The sequence below is a fragment of the Rhinoraja longicauda genome, chromosome 7 (genome assembly GCF_053455715.1).
Source record: "Rhinoraja longicauda isolate Sanriku21f chromosome 7, sRhiLon1.1, whole genome shotgun sequence".
Taxonomy (NCBI): domain Eukaryota; kingdom Metazoa; phylum Chordata; class Chondrichthyes; order Rajiformes; family Arhynchobatidae; genus Rhinoraja; species Rhinoraja longicauda.
The window spans coordinates 74,012,449-74,029,936 of record NC_135959.1 but is presented as its reverse complement, the minus strand read 5'-3'; the positions used below and the strand labels follow the sequence as shown (position 1 = coordinate 74,029,936).

General features: G+C 46.1%; 1 protein-coding gene across 8 annotated transcripts in view; it reads right to left on the bottom strand.

Annotated features, from left to right (window-relative positions):
- atp11a (ATPase phospholipid transporting 11A) overlaps positions 1–13,167 on the bottom strand; it is a 134,439-nt gene extending 121,272 nt beyond the window's left edge. For all 8 annotated transcript variants that reach the window (XM_078402883.1, XM_078402884.1, XM_078402885.1 and 5 more), the window contains exon 1: positions 12,955–13,167. In XM_078402883.1, the coding sequence (XP_078259009.1) occupies positions 12,955–12,993 (39 nt within the window). In that variant the 5' untranslated portion in view covers positions 12,994–13,167. The remainder of the gene's footprint in view (positions 1–12,954) is intronic.
- Positions 13,168–17,488: the final 4,321 nt, after the last annotated feature.

Sequence of the window (17,488 nt, the reverse complement as noted above, 5' to 3'; positions counted from 1 at the left end):
CATCAACCCCAGTAGCGCATTTGAGATACCAACACCCCTGTGTGAAAAAAGGTAGCCCCACACATCTCCACTAATCTTTGCCCCTCTCACTTTAATTTGCTCTGCATCTGTGACGTGGTAGCTGACCTGATGACTATTTCCAGCATTCTCAGCTTTTAATTCCAAATCCCAGTATCTACAGTATTTTACTTTTGTAAAAGTATAGTTACATCCTTGGGCTAATAATCCAAGAGGTTTCAACTTTGGATCCAGAGATTGGAGCTCAAACGCCATACAGGAAATGAAGAAAATAAAAGGAGTTAAATTATCTGAAACATTTCAAAAAAATCAATGAAGACCACGGACTACTGGATTAACATGAAAACACATTTTATCTCGCTGCATGAGAACATCAATAAAATTGAGTCAATAGGAATCGGTGGAAAAACTCTCCACCTCATGATATTTGTGTCTTTTGGAAAATAATTATTTAGTGATCTGGACAATCTTGGGCTAGAGAAGGATATTGATCAGATAAAAAAATTGGGCAGAGGAAATATAGTCCTAATAAATGTGAGGTAATGCATTTGTAGTGCAAAGGGGTGAGAGGAGTGGTAGAACATAGACAATTCATAAAAGATCGCAAGGGAGTATCGAGGAACAAAAGGACCTTGGTGTACAAGTGAAAAGAAGCCCAAATAGTGGTAGTACAAGTACACAAGGTGAAGAAATGCAAGAGTAAGGACGTTAGATTACAACTACACAAAACATAGATTGGACTGCAGTTATAATATTGTGTATAGTTCTGGTTCCACACAATAGGAATGGCATGATTGCACTGGGGGCCAAGGGATGGAACTTTTCAGTAACAATGAGGGGCAGGATAGGAAGAGGGTGCGTTTGCTGGAACATACTGAGAGGTCTTTGATAGAGGTGGACAAAATGATAAGGTATAATGACAAGAAATCTCTGTCCACGGTAGAAGAGTCTCAGCAAAGGACACAGGTTTAAGGTAAAAGAGCAAGGGATTTAATGGGAAGCTGACGTTTTTTTTCCACCCAGAGGGTGCTTAAAATCTCTAATGCCGTGCATTCGGGTTAGGTGGTCATTTTGTGGGCAGTGTAATAATCATCCCTCTAGAGCTCACAGGTCTCACAGCTGGAGAATGATTCTCACAAAACACTGCCACTTCGATCTAGCCCATAATTAGGTTGTCATTTTGTGGGCAGCAGGACAATTAACCCTCTATTGCTCACTGTTAGGTTGTCATTTTGTGGGCAGTGGGTTAACCCCAACTCTAATGCATGGGATGCAGGGAAAAAAACCTGCAGATGCTGGTTTAAATCGAATGTAGACACAAAATGCTGGAGTAACTCAGCGGGTCAGGCAGCATCTTGGGAGAGAAAGAATGGGTGACGTTTTGGGTCGAGACCCTTCTTCAGACTGATGTCAGGGGAGGGGGTGGGACAAAGATATGATGTAGACAGGAAGAATGGTGGGAGAACTAGGAAGGGGGAGGGGATAGAGAGGGGAAGCAGGGAAAATTGGTTGGCGGACAGGAAGCAAAGAGTAGGAATAAACGGGTCCTTTTCGGAATGGCAGGCAGTGACTAGTGGGGTACCGCAAGGCTCAGTGCTGGGACCCCAGTTATTTAGTGTATATTAATGATTTGGACGAGGGAATTGAATGCAACATCTCTAAGTTTGCAGATGACACGAAGCTGGGTGGCAGTGTTAGCTGCGAGGAGGATGCTAGGAGGCTGCAGAGTGACTTGGATAGATTAGGCGAGTGGGCAAATGCATGGCAGATGCAATATAATGTGGATAAATGTGAGGTTATCCACTTTGGCGGCAAGAACAGGAAAGCAGAGTATTACCTGAATGGTGAACGATTAGGAGAAGGGGAGATGCAACGTGACCTGGGTGTCATGGTGCACCAGTCATTGAAAGCAAGTGTGCAGGTGCAGCAGGCAGTGAAGAAAGCGAATGGTATGTTGGCATTCATAGCAAGAGGATTTGAGTTTAGGAGCAGGGAGGTTCTACTGCAGTTGTATAGGGCCTTGGTGAGACCGCACCTGGAATATTGTGTGCAGTTTTGGTCTCCTAATCTGAGGAAAGACGTTCTTGCCTTAGAGGGAGTACAGAGAAGGTTCACTAGATTGATCCCTGGGATGGCGGGACTTTCATATGAAGAAAGACTGGATAGACTAGGCTTGTACTCGCTGGAATTTAGAAGACTGAGGGGGGATCTTATAGAAACATATAAAATTCTTAAGGGGTTGGAGAGGCTAGATGCGGGAAGATTGTTCCCGATGTTGGGGGAGTCCAGAACCAGGGGTCACAGCTTAAGGATAAGGGGGAAGTCTTTTAGGACCGAGATGAGAAAACATTTCTTCACACAGAGAGTGGTGAGTCTGTGGAATTCTCTGCCACAGAAGGTAGTTGAGGCCAGTTCATTGGCTATATTTAAGAGGGAGTTAGATGTGGCCCTTTTTGCTAAAGGGATCATGGGGTATGGAGAGAAGGCAGGTACAGGTTACTGAGCTGGATGATCAGCCATGATCATATTGAATGGCGGTGCAGGCTCGAAGGGCCGAATGGCCTACTCCTGCACCTATTTTCTATGTTTCTATGTAAGTGGGATAAGTCAATGTTCATACCGCTGGGGTGTAAACTGCCCAAGCTGTTGAGGTTCTGTTCCTCCAATTTGCACTGAGCCTCACTTTAACAATGGAGGAGGCCCATGACAGAAAGGTCAGATTGGGAATGGGAAGGGCAGTTGAAGTGCTGAGCCACCAGGAGATCAGGTTGATTGAGTCAGACTGAGCGGAAGTGTTCAGCGAAACACTCCCCGAGCCTGCGCTTGGTCTCGCCGATGTAGAGAAGTTGACATCTGGAACAGCGGATACAATAGATGAGATTGGAGGAGGTGCAAGTGAACCTCTGCCTCACCTGAAAAGACTGTGTCCTTGGATGGAGTCGAGGGTGGAGGTAAAGGGACAGGTGTTGCATCTCCTGAGGGGAAAGTACCTGGGGAGGCGGTGGTTTGGGTGGGAATGTAGTATCCGACTACATCCTATCTTTGTCCCACCCCCTCCCCTGACATCAGTCTGAAGAAGGGTCTCGACCCGAAATGTCATCCATTCCTTCTCTCCCGAGATGCTGCCTGACCCGCTGAGTTACTCCAGCATTTTGTGTCTACATTCTAATGCATGGTAGGTTGTTCTGGAAGGTTAGGTCACATGGGATCCAGCAGAGCTAGCTGATTGGATAAAGAATTGGCATCATGGAAGGAAACAGAGGGTGATGGCGGAAGGTTGCTTTTCAGACTGGAGGCCTGTGACTAGTGATGTGCCTCAGGGTTCGATGCTGGGCCCATTGCTATGTCATCTTTATCAGTGATTTGGATTCAAACGTACTTGGCATGATCAGCAAGTTTACAGATGACACAAATTGTAGATAGTGAAGGTGGTTGTCAGAAATTGCAGCAAGATCTTGATCAGTTGGGCTGACGAATGGTTGATGCAATTTGATAGAGAAATGTGAGGTGTTGCATTTTGGGAAGTTCAACATAGGCAGGACCTACATGGGAGGAGTTGGCTGCGCCTAACGGCTGCGGCTCTCTGGCAGTCTGTTTGTCTTTTTTTCTTTTTTTTGTTTGTGTCGGTGTTGGGATGGTTTTTGTTTCAGTTTTTGGCTGTGTATGTGTATGTGTGGGTGGGGGGGGGGGGGGTTGGGTGTGTGGGGGGGGGGGGGGTGGGGCGGGGGAAACCTTTCTTTTATTAGGTCTCTTCCCCGAGGCGCAACTCGCCCGCGGGGCCTTCCATCGCCCAGCGCGGCTCGGCCGCTGGACTTAACATCGCCGGCGTGGCTCGGCCGCGGGACGTTTCAGTGCCCGGTGCGGCTCGGCCGCGGGACTTAACATCGCCGGCGCGGCTCAGCCGTGGGACGTTTCAGTGCCCGGCGCGGCTCGGCTGCGGGACGTTTCAGTGCCCGGTGCGGCTCGGCCGCGGGACGTTTCGGTGCCCGGTGCGGCTCAGCCGCTGGACTTAACATCGCCCGGTGCGGCCGCGGGACGTTTCAGTGCCCGGGGCGGCTCGGCCGCGGGGCCTTCCATCCCCTTGCGGGGGCTGTGCGTGTCGGTTGCCTCGGTAGGGGTCGAGCTGTCTGTCCGTGGGTGCGGGGGGAGGAGAGGGGAAGTTTTGTTGCCTCCATCACAGTGAGGGGGTGTTTGGAGTCACTGTGATGGATGTTTGTGTTGGGGTCGTGTGTCCTGTGTTCTTTTCTTTTTTGCTGTGTCTTGTGACTGCTGAAATTTCGTTCGGTGTTTGTGCCGAGTGACAATAAAGTTTTGTTATGTTATGTTATGTTACATAGTGAATTGGAGGGCTCTGAGAGTGTTGTAGAGCAGATGGATCTAGCAGTGCAGCTGCATAGTTCTTTGAAAGTGGTGTCACGGGTTGATAGGGTGGTCAGAAAGGCTTTCGACACATTGGCCTTCATCGGTCAGGGTATTGAGTATAGAAGTGGTACTTATACAAGACGTTGGTGAGGCCACATTTAGAGTATTGTGTTCAGTTTTGGGGACCATGTTATAGGAAAGATGCTGTCAAGCTGGAAAGGGGGAAGGGAAGATTTACAAGGATGTTGCCAGGACTCAAGGGCCTGAGCTATCGTGAGAGGTTGAGCAGGCGAGGACTATTCCTTGGTGCACAGGAGGATGAGGGCTGATCTTCTAGAAGTGTATAAAATCGTGAGAGGAATAGTCTCTTGCCCAGTGTAGGGGAATTGAAAACCAGAGGACATAAGTTTAAGGTAAGAGGAGGAAAGATTTAATAGGAACTTCAGGGATAACTTTTTTTTATACCAAGGGTGGTGGGCGTATGGGATGAGCTGCCGGAGGAGGTAGTTGAGGAAGGCACGATTGCAACGTTTAAGAAACATTTTGACAGGTACATGGATAGAATAGGTTTAGAGGGACATAGGACATCGCAGGCAGGTGGGACGAGTGTAGTGGGGACACGTTGGCCGGTTGAGGACAAGTTGGGTCGATGGGCCTATTTCCACGCTGCATGACTCTATGACTCTCGTCTCTTCCCCAAATCCCCTGGAGGGCAGAGTCTATTCACAAGTGAACAAATTGTGATTGCATTGAACCATGCACAGGTTATGGGGCTGGATAAGCCAGATGCAGCGATGATGTTTCCCCCAAAGCAATCAGCAATTAAGAAAAAGGATAAGGAAACATGTCTTCAACCATAGAGATTGCAGGCAGCTTTCAGGTGAATAACATAATCAGAGTGGGGGGTTGAACGTTCCCAATGTAGGCTGGGACTCTCATAGTGACGAGGGCTTGGACAGGGTGAAATTTGTAATATGTGCTCAGGAAAGCTTCCTCGGGCAATATGTAGAGGGCCCAACATGTGAGTGAGCAAAATTGGACCTACCCTTAGGAAATTGTGAAAGGCAAGTGATTGAAGTGTTGGTGGGCAAATCTTTTGGGACCAGCGATCATTGGTGTATTGGTTGTAAGATAGTTATGGATAAAGACAGGGCGGGCCCATGAGTTAAAATTATTATTTTATTCACAAAATGCTGGAGTAACTCAGCAGGTCAGGCAGCATCTCGGGAGAGAAGGAATGGGTGACGTTTCGGGTCGAGACCCTTCTTCAGACTGAAGAAGGGTCTCGACCCGAAACATCACCCATTCCTTCTCTCCCGAGATGCTGCCTGACCTGCTGAATTACTCCAGCATTTTGTGAATAAATCGATTTGTACCAGCATCTGCAGTTATTTTCTTATACTAGTTAAAATTATTAATTGGGGCAGTGGTAATTTTGATGGTATTAAGTTGATTGGAGTAGGTTGTTTGCAGGCAAAGGATTGTCTGAAAAGTGGAATGCTTTTAAACGTGTGATGACAGGGCATGTATGTTCTTGTTACAGTGAACAGCAGAGCTGGTGGGAGAAGGGAGACTTGGATGACGAGAGAAATTGAGGTCCTGGTCAGGACAAAGGAGGAGACATGGGATAGGTATAGGAAACTGGGGTTAAATGTATCCTTGGAGGAGTTTCAGGAACTGAGAAGCACAACAGGAATGGAGCCAACACCTTCCTCAATTTTGACCATGTTGCTACAAATCTCTGCCAAACAAAAATCAAAAATTTATGTTCAAGTTGTTATTCTGGTTTTGCTAGTTCCAAACATCTGCAAAGATATGAACAAACAAGTGGAAATTCACACAATGAAATCATGTCGGAAAAGACTTAGCCAGCGAGAACAAAGCTAAGAAGCTTTAATTCAGACAGCATTAATCTATTTTAAGAGCATTAACTTTGCATTGATGAAAATACAAGATAAATTTTCACAAATGAGACCAAACCAAAAAAACAGTGCAAGACATTTCAGACCAGTATTATTCGTTTGAGGAAAAAAGACTTGAGTGGCGAATGAACTAATAACTGACAGCTCTTATGCACAGACTGGAATGAGACCAGGTCAGCCTCTCATTTAATCTCTGTTAATCCAGCCGTAACAATTTACAAATGTTTCCATTAATGCCAGATTGTCAGCAGTTCCTATCAGCAGTCAGTACAGAAGATACCAAACATAAATATAGTGCTATTAATCTACAGCTGCACAAATCACAAATTTGCAAACTCACTCATTTGCAATCACCACCGTGCCACCGTGGCGGTCACGGTGGCGCAGCGGTAGAGTTGCTGCCTTACAGCGAATGCAGCGCCGGAGACTCGGGTTCGATCCTGACTATGGGTGCTGTCTGTATGGAGTTTGTACGTTCTCCCCGTGACCTGCGTGGGTTTTCTCCGAGATCTTCGGTTTCCTCCCACACTCCAAAGACGTACAGGTTTGTAGGTTAATTGGCTGGGCAAATGTAAAAATTGTCCCTAGTGGGTGTAGGATAGTGTTAGTGTGTGGGGATCACTGGGCGGCGCAGACCCGGTGGGCCGAAGGGCCTGTTTCTGCACTGTATCTCTAAATCTAAATGTTCTACATTTCCTCACATGAAGGCAATACCTTTCCACAAATCAAGGAGCATTATTATTGGATATCTTTATGCACAGAGATGATAAGAAATATCTGAAATATCAGTGCAAATTCATCTCAGTGAATTACAAGCACTTGATTTCAAAGTTTGTGGGTTCAAGCGTTATTAGTGTTGAACAGAAGACCTAACTCTTTTTTTTTTATTATCAAAAGATACTTTATTCAAGAAATAAATATATACAAAACATGTTCCTTCCAAAACTCCATCCGACATTCTCGGAGGTCCAAAGAAGACCAAACTCACTCATTTGCAATTATGTCACAATGCTACACTGTCACAAGGTTATCTTTCAATTAAGACTTTAAACCAATGCCACCTCCCCTCTCAACTGGATGAGAAATATCCAACATCACTCAAGGTAAGCGAGCAAGCAGTATTTTGATTAATAATTATTCAATATCCACAAAGTCATTTTCCTCCACCTCCAAAGTTCTCCCTTCAAGCAAGCGTGACATTTACTTTGTACATGAAAATAGTGCCTGCATGCAAATTTACAAACGAGGACCAGAAATAGACTACCTGGCCCTCAATCCTGCTCTGTCATTTAATAAGATCATGGTTGATCTGATTGCAGCCTCAATTTTGCATTTTTGTCCACTCAGTATTATTTCACCCACTTTGCAATGCTCAAAATTACTTTGAGCAATTGATTACTGATTTTACAATCTATAATCCAATTCTGTACTTAAATCTTATGCTTCATTTTGCACACACTACTTAAATAATCATTTAGAATTGAGCAGACAATGAACATTTAGATTAAAAATAAAATAATCTGAAGAAGGGTCTCGACCTGAAACGTCACCCATTCCTTCTCTCCTGAGATGCTGCCTGACCTGCTGAGTTACTTCAGCATTTTGTGATACCTTCAAACTGCTGGAGGAAATCAGAAGGTCAGGCAGCATTTACGTCTGGCAACTTTGCAGCCTTGTGAACTCAATCAAATTCTCAGTGTCTGACTTCCACATCTCATCTCAGCAACACTGGCTCAGATTTTGCTCTCTCTGTTAATTCACCCTGACCTAGCATTACACTTTGCAACGTATTCCTTTGCCTATCAATGTTGTAATCACCTCTCCCACTTACCCCCGACCCCAATTAACCAGATGATCTTGTTTACAGATCCCCGGGGCAACCCAAGTCTCACCCTTCCAGATATGCCTTTTTGCTTTATACAGTGCCCTCCATAATGTTTGGGACAAAGACCCATCATTTATTTATTTGCCTCTGTACTCCACAATTTGAGATTTGTAATAGAAAAAAAATCACATGTGGTTAAAGTGCACATTGCCAGATTTTAATAAAGGCCATTGTTATACATTTTGGTTTCACCATGTTGAAATTACAGCTGTGTTTATACATAGTCTCACCCCCCCCCCCCCCCCCCCCCCCCCCCATTTCAGGGCACCATAATGTTTGAGACACATGGCTTCACAGGCACTTGTAATTGCTCAAATGTTTTTAATTGCCTCCTTGATGCAGGTCTCAGCACCTAGTCTTTCCTCCAGTCTTTCCATCATCTTTGGAAACTTTTATTGTTGTTTATCAACATGAGGACCAAAGTTGTCAAATGAAAGTCAAATAAGCCATTAGGAGATTGAGAAACAAGAATAAAACTGTTAGAGAAGTCAGCCGAACCTTAGGCTTACCAAAATCAACAGTTTGGAACATCATTAAGAAGAAAGAGTGCACTGGTGAGCTTACTAATTGCACAGGAACTGGCAGGCCAAGGAAGACCCCCACAGCTGATGACAGAAGAATTATCTCTATAATAAAGAAAAATCCCCAAACACCTGTCCGACAGATCAGAAACACTCTTCAGGAGTCAGGTGTGGATTTGTCAATGACCACTGTCCACAGAAGACTTCATGAACAGAAATACAGTGGTGAGGGTGCTATGGCCTGGGCATGTATGGCTGCTGAAGGTACTGGTTCACTTATCTTCAATGATGATACAACTGCTGATGGTAGTAGCACAATGAATTCTGAAGTGTATAGACACATCCTATCTGCTCAAGTTCAAACAAATGCCTCAAAACTCATTGGCCGACAGTTCATTCTACATCAAGACAACGATCCCAAACATACTGTGAAAGCAACAAAGGCGTTTTTCCAAAGCTAAAAAATGGTCAATTCTTGAGTGGCCAAGTCAATCACCCGATCTGAACCCAATTGAGCATGCCTTTGATATGCTGAAGAGAAAACTGAACAGAACTAGCTCCCAAAACAAGCATAGGCTAAAGATGGCTGCAATACAGATCTGGCAGAGCATCACCAGAGAAAACACCCAGCAACTGGTGATGTCCATGAATCGTAGACTTCAAGCAGTCAATGCATGCAAAGGATATGCAACAAAATATTAAACATGACTTTCATTCACATGATATTGCTGTGTCCCAAACATTATGGTGCCCTGAAATGGGGGGACTATGTATAAACACTGCTGCAATTTCTACATGGTGAAACCAAAATGTATAAAAATGGCCTTTATTAAAATCTAACAATGTGCACCTTAACCACGTGGTTTTTTCTATTACAAATCTCAAATTGTGGAGCACCGAGGCAAATAAATAAATGATGGGTCTTTGTCCCAAACATTATGGAGGGCACTGTAGATTCTCCTCTGCACCTTGATACTAACTTGTTTGCACATCTTCATAGTTTTAACTATGTCTATGACCTGATACATAAAGTCTGTTTTTCTTTCTGAAGATAATGCCTAATCTGTGGCATCATTCAACATTCAAGTCTATTCAATGCCTCTATCATATCTACCACCAACACCACCCCTGGAAGTGTGCTCCAGGCACTCACGACCTGTGTAAAAAAACTTGCCCTGCGTGTCTCTTTTAAACTTTGCCCTTTCCATCTGAAAGCTATGCCCTTCTGTATTTGATATCTCCATCCTGGGCAAAAGGTTCTTACTGTTTACACCTCCCATCATTTTATATACTTCTAACCAGTCCCCCTCAACCTCCAGCTTACAGAGAAATCAATCCAAGTCTGTTCAACCTCTCACCTATTTCCTCTATCCCAGGCATCAGTGTGGTAAACCTCCTCTGCACCCTTTCGAAAGCCTCTAAACCCTTCCAGTGGTCTTCCAATTATTTCCTGTACCCGCCAGTCAACCCTTTTTGTGTCTCAAGTCCCACAGACCCCTTTGTATCTCAACATATGATTGTATTAGAGTTTAAAATACAATTATGTTTACATTCTTCCTTCTAAAGTGAAGAACTTCACATTTTAGATGGTTAGAACCATTTTTCTCCCACACACCGAGCATGGTGGTAACTTGGAACACATTGCCAGGGGTGGGGGTGGAGGTAGATGCTGTAAGAGGCTTTTAGAGAGGCATATAAAAGTGCAAGGAATAGAGGGATCTGGATCATGTGCAGGTAGATGAGATCAGTTTAACTTGACATCATGTTTGGCACAAACATTGTGGGCCAAAGGGCCCATTCCTGTGCCGTACTGTCCTATGCTCTATTTTTTTTCCCATTGAGCACCATCTGCCAATAACTTGCCTATTCGCTAACTTTCGCTACCCGATCACAAATTGTTAATCCCTTTTTGTATGATCAGCAAATATGGCAATAACGACCTGTCCCTTCATCCCAGTCATTAACATACATGGTAAACTTTTTCTGCCCTTTAGTATTTGATAACCTTATAATAGTGGTGATATAATAATAAGAAACTGCAGATGCTGGTTTATATCACAGATGGACACAAGGTGCTGGAGTAACACAAGGAGCCAGGCAGCATCTCAAGAGTAAATGGAAGTGATGTTTTGGGTCAGGACCTTTTATGGTGAAAGTGGTAATAACACAGAACTAGGATCTTGATCGGTTGGGCAGGTGGATTGAGGAATGGTTGATGGAATTTAATACATAGAAATGTGAGGAATTGCTTCTTGGGACCTTCACAGTGAATGGGAGGGCTCTGGGGAGTGTTGTAGAGTAGAGGGATCTAGGAGTGCAGGTACATAATTCCTTGAAAGTGGCATCGCAGGTAGATAGGGTGGTCAAAAAGGCTTTTGGCACTTTGGCCTTCATCAGTCAGAGTACTGAGTATAAAAGTTGGGTGGGTCATGTTGCAGTTATATAAGACATTGGTGAGGCCATATTTAGAGTATCGTGTTCAGTTTTGAGCACCATATTATAGGAAAGATGTTGTCAAGCTAGATAGGGTGCAGAGGGGATGGTGCCTAGGATTCCAGACCTGAGCTATAGAGAGCAGTTGAGCAGGCTAGGACTCTATTCCTTGGAGTGCAGGAGGATGAGGGGTGATCTGATAGAAGTGTACAAAATCATGAGAGAAATAGATCAGGTAAATGCACAGAATCTCTTGCCCAGAGTGGAAGAATCAAAAACTCAACGATATAGGTTTACGGTGAGGGCGGGGGGGGGGAGAATTTAATAGGAATCAATGGACCAGTTTCCATGTTGTTTGACTCCATGACTCTAATGCGTGTGGGTCAAAGGGCAGATTTTCTTTCGGTATCTCAAAACTCTGAATAGTTGGGAATGCAGCACCAACACATGACACTCCACTTCTTATTGATAGCCAGTCCAAAACCTGACCTATTTGACCAATATCTGCTATCCTGGCAAAAATATGATGTCAACTTACAATAACATCATACTACCTTATTTATTAAGAATGATTTTTGCCTTAACTATACTTCAAGTGTCTGCTTCCACCAGGCTTTGAAGAAGTGCTGCAAAATCTCACAACCCTTCATTTTGGTGGGCAACCTTTCAATTTAAAAAAGTGACTTTAATTCCATGTTAACAAATTATCCTCACCGCATCCACAGAATCTTGTCAGAGTGCTATACAGCGTGGAAACAGGCCCTTCGACCCAACTCGTCCATGCTGACCAAGTTCCTTAATTGAGTGACCCCAGCTCTCTGAGGCAGATTTCTTATCCTGAAGCTATGTCTCCTTAGCCAAGATTCTCCAGCCCAAAAGGTCACTTTGCAAATACAATGAGATGATTTCTCGTTTTGTCTGAGCTGCACAGTGAATGGACCATCTTTCTCATTTCTGCCCGGTTGAGTTACACAACCATTATCAACCTGTTGTATCACCTCGAATATCCCCTCATAATTTACCAGTTTACTTTCTCCTGTGATGTAGATATTCATTAATGCAGAACCGCTGACAGCGGAGACCTAATCCATTTGATAACTAATTAGACCAACCTGAATAAAATAGTCCTATTTCTTTTTGTTGTTTAACCAATTAAACAACAAAAACGGGTTTATTCTTAATTGTTTTATTCTTAATTGTTTACTGTATGTCATGTTACTTGCGAGCAAAGCACCAAGGCAAATTCCTTGTTTGTATACATACTTGGTTAATAAAATGTATTCAATTCAATTATTACCCACTGGTGATAATTCCATTTTAAAATCAAATCATTACCTCCCCTTCTCCAAGCATACCATTGGTGAAATGTTTTTATCAAAATGTATTTTATGAAAAAGACTGCATGCACGGACAATTGGTACGAGGTTTAAGTAACATTAAGCAGTATCCTCATTATGAACTAACAATCAAAGTTACTGGAACGCAGAATTTCCTATCCACGTCTAAACTTCAACGTTGTGTCATCCCAAGACTTGGTCAACCTGCGTCTGGACCGTGATGTGCACAGAGCGCTGGAACTCGGGTCCCCGACACTCCAACTCGGTGAAGCACCACAGGTTGAATCACAATAGCATGAACTTAAACTGCACATATAGCCTCTCGCTTCCCGGAGCGAATCCAAACGACGCAAAGGATCGAGGTAAACTCCAGCAGGAGCGAGCTCAGACTGGAAAGCCGACAGTAGGACGCGGAAACCGTTCCTCGCTCCCGGGGCTTGCCCGGGCCTTATTTTGCTTTGCCAACAGTCACTCACCCAGCGGCGGATCGCCGACCCGATCCCGCTCCAATCCATCGCCCTCCTCCCACACTCTGCTCCCGACTCTAATCCGCTGAGGCGCGGCGCATACTTCGTCCCCGCCCCCGGCGCTAAAATCAAGATCCAGCCACCACTCCTGGCTGAGCAACACAGCGGCGAAGGCACCAAGGAACGCACAACGATTAATTGGCACGAGTCGCACCCTGGGAAGCTGCAAATCCAATTGGGCGGGGCGGAGCACGGCCTCTGCTTAGCCTTAAATACTTTATTGGCAATGTTGCTTGCACCAGTCAGTGAACCACCAGACAAGACAATACAAGCACCAGACGACATTGGCTGACATTCCTGGAACACCAAACTTACGTAAAGGCCATCCAGTCCTTCAATCTCCCATTACCCTTTTTTATTGCGGCGTTTACTGGATCTTACTGTCAGTGCCGAAGGAAACGGTCCTCGCCACTCAGCAACTGATTTAGCCCGAAGACACAAAAAGCTGGAGTAACTCAGCGAGACAGGCAGCATCTCTGAAGAAAGGTCTCGACCCGAAACGTCACTCGTTCCTTCTCTCCAGAGATGCTGCCTGTCCTGCTGAGTTACTCCAGCATTTTGTGACCATTTTTCGGTTTAAACCATCATCTGCAGTCCCTTCCTACGGATTTAGCCAGTGCAGATTCTGCCATGGCTACATTCTGTCCTTTTCACAATCTGAGTACAGGCAGTGGAATAAAGGAAGGGGATTTAACGCGAAACATGAATAAATGGTTTCAATCCGCAACAACAATTAGAATGATACTTAAAGTCGTACTTTTTCCGATGTTGAGCCGGGGCACAAAATAGGTGCATCTTTCAGAGGAGCAGAGCAACTTGGAGCAAATTCCTTATTTCCACATTTAACCTGCAGTTTCTTTTGAAAACTGTTGCTTGAGTTGCACTTTAATAGCGAATATTGTCACCCACACGGTTACTTGGCAAAGTTTAAACCAGTATTCACTTCGACCGGTGAGATTGACTGTTCCGGAATAGGAGCGTCCAATACTGCTGGAACACACTGCGTCGCGTTGAGGTCAATGTGCAAGTGTCATAATTAAATATATCTTGACAGATTAATCATTATTTTCTTGTGGTTACTTTGAGGAAGTTGTGCTATCTTATTCAGCTCATCCCCCCGCCCCGTGCCAGCTTTCTGAAAGAGCTATCCAGCAATAAGTGCTGAGCGGGAGGCAGCAGAAATACAATTCGTCCTCCAACAGTAACGGTCCACAACAAAACCTTAGAAAACATGGACTGCATCTCAAACTTAAGAAGCAACCTTTCAATAAAGGCAGACATTAATCATGAAATTAATGATCCCATTAAATACCTCAATCTCATGGTCTCAGACCACAAATCTCATGGTCTTGTGTCAACATTGATCCCTGGTCTCTCATATGTTTCTGAGATTCGCTTATCCACTGTGGGCTGTTATCAGTACCCTCCTCCCCCACCCCCACCCGCACCCAACGCAGACGTCAAGTTTGCTCTGAATGAACTGTACTGCACTATCGATAGCCGCGAGACAAAGCATCTCGAAGCCCTGGTCATTGTACCCGGAGACATCAACCAAGCCAACCTCAGGGACATACTACCAAAGTACTACCAGCATGTCTAGTCCCACCAGGGGCCAGAATACCCATGATCACTGCTACACATCAATATAAAATGTCTACTGCTCTGTCCCCCAACCACATTTTGCGAAATCTGATCACCAAGCTGCACTTCTGCTTCCTGTCTACAAACAAAAACTGAAGCAGGAGCATCCGGCACAGAGAGTTGTGAAATGCTGGCCAACGGACAGGGATGACAGCTTTGAGTCAGTGGACTGGTCCATATTCCGGGATTCCGCAGCTGAATGAGTATACCGGAATGAGTATACCATTGCCTTGACTGACTTCAAGTGGAAGACTGTGTGGCGGTAAAGTCAATCCAAGTGTTCCCCAACCGTAAAACATGGATGAACAGTAATGTACATTCACAGGTTAAGGCCAGGTCCGCTGCTCACAAGTCAAGCGATCTCAAGCGGTACAACAAGGCCGATTATGATTTCCGCAAAGCTATCAAGGAAACCAAGAGACAATACTGGGACAAACTTGAATCCCAGTATAATCACTCGGACACACAGTGAATGTGGCAAGGTCCGAATAAGATAACTGGCTGCAAAGTAACGTCAAGCAACATCATTGGTGATATTGTGACCCTCGAATGAACTGAATTATTTCTATGCTCACTTCAAGCAGGCCAACAGGGCGGTGATACCTGGCCCTTCAGACTCAAGTGTGCCTCTCCCCACAGTAACTGTTGCAGAGGTTAAGTCGGCCTTCCCGAGGGTAGACCCACGAAAAGCAACTGGCCCAGATGGAGTTCCTGTCCCTGTCCTTAGTAGCTGTGCAGACCAGCTAGCCAGGGCCGTCTTAACGCAGGGGCCTGATGGGCACTTGCCCGGGGTCCCACGAGCATAGGGGCCCCATGCTGATCTGTGTATGTTAAGTGACTTGCAATAAATAAATACTACTTTAAAAATGTAGGTTCAATAAGTGCTTTTTTCGCAACATTTTCGGTCCCTAAGTACTTCTCACAGCGATCTGTAAGTGCTTTTCGCAACAATGTAGCACCCTAAGTCCATCGCTAAGTGCTTTTCGGTAAGTGCTTTTCGCCGGCACGACAGGGTGGGGGGCTGGTAGGGAAAGGGGGGTGGGGGAGAGTAACGGTAGGGGCCCCAGTACACTGCTTTGCCCGGGGGCCCATAATGCTGTAAAAACGGCCCTGCAGCTAGCGGGAGTATTTGAGGACATCTTTAATCTCTCCCTACTCCGTTCTGAAGTACCCACCTGCTTCAAGAAGATTACCATCATCCCGGTGCTGAAGAAAAGCAAGACCTCATGCCTAAATGACTATCATCCAGTAGCCACCATCTTGAAATATTTTGAGAGGCTAGATATGGAATGCAATAAATCCATTCTACCCAGTGGCCTTGACCCACTACAGTTGGCCTACCGCCACAAAAGGTCCATGGACTATGCCATTGCCCTAGCCCTACAGACACGGCTAAGAGAGACACATACGTCAGACCCCTATTCATAGACTATAGCTCTTTTTAACACCATTATACCATCCAAGCTTATCACCAAACTCACTTGGGACTTGGTGTCAGCACTCATCTCTGCAACTGGATCCTCCACTTCCTGACCAACATCAGTGAGGATAGGGGACAAATCATCCTCCACGATAATCCTCAATACCAGCGGGTCGAGACCCTTCTTCAGACGTCTCGACCCGAAACGTCACCCATTCCTTCTCTCCAGAGATGCTGCCTGTCTCGCTGAGTTACTCCACCATTTTGTGTCTATCTTTGGTATGAACATTGAATTCTCTAATTTTAGGCAATCTCTAACTAACCCTACCCAAATCACTCAATTTCCCCCCCAACTCTTCCTTCACACCCCCCCCCCCCCCCCCCCCCTCCTTCCCTCCCCTGTGCCCACTTAGACCCTCTGGCTTCAGAATCTGCAATTCTTCAAAACGGTTTCACTTTCTGTTCTGACCTTTGGGCTTTGTACCAACCATCTGCCTGTTAAAAAAACCTTCACCTATATCGACCTATTACCTGCCAAGCTTTGTCCTGCCTCTCCCCTTTTCCAGCTTTGTTCTCCTGCCCTACAATCAATCAGGAGTGTAGCAGTAGTGGAGTAGCGGTAGTGCTACTATCTTACAGCGCCTGAGACCCGGGTTTGATGCTGAGTACGGGTGTTTGTCTGTACGGAGTTTTGTATGTTCTCCCTGTGACCTGTGTGGATTTTCTCCGAGATCTTCTATTTTCGCCCACACTCCAAAGACGTTCAGGTTTGTGGGAGAGTGGGAGGAGGGGTGGGTGGAAGGGCAGTGGGTGTGGGGGGCATGGGAGGGTGGGGGTGAGGGGGTCGGAGTAAAAGAGTGGGGGTGGGGGGGAAGGGGGACAGTGCGGGACAGGGGAGAATGGGGGTGCGGAAGAGGGGAGAATGTGGGAGGGGTGGAGGGAGGAGAGAGTGGGGGTGGAGGGGAAAGGAAGGGTGGGGGTGGGGGAGGCGAGAGTGGGGGAGGGGTGTGGGAGGATGGGGTGGTGGAGGAGAGAGTGGGGGAGGGGATGGGGAGGAAGGGGTGGGGAGGAGAGAGTGGGGTGAGGGAGAGTGGGGGTGGAGAGGAGGGCAGGGTGGGGGTGGGGAGAAGGGAAGAGTGGGGGTGGGGGAGAGTGGGGTGGGGAGGAGGGAAGATTGGAGGTGGGGGGATAGTGGGGTGGTGGCAGGGAGAGTGGGAGTAGGGGAGGGGAGGGGAGGTGGGGGAAAATGGGGTGAGGGGAGGGGGAGGGGGGAATAGGGGTGGGGAGGGGGAAATGGGGGTGGAGGCAGGTTTGGGGGGAGTGGGGGTAGGGGAGGGGAAAGTGGGGGAGGGGCAAATGGGGGTGGGGGCAGGGGAGGGGCAAGTGGGGGTGGGTAGGGGGGATAGAGTGGGTTAGTGGGGG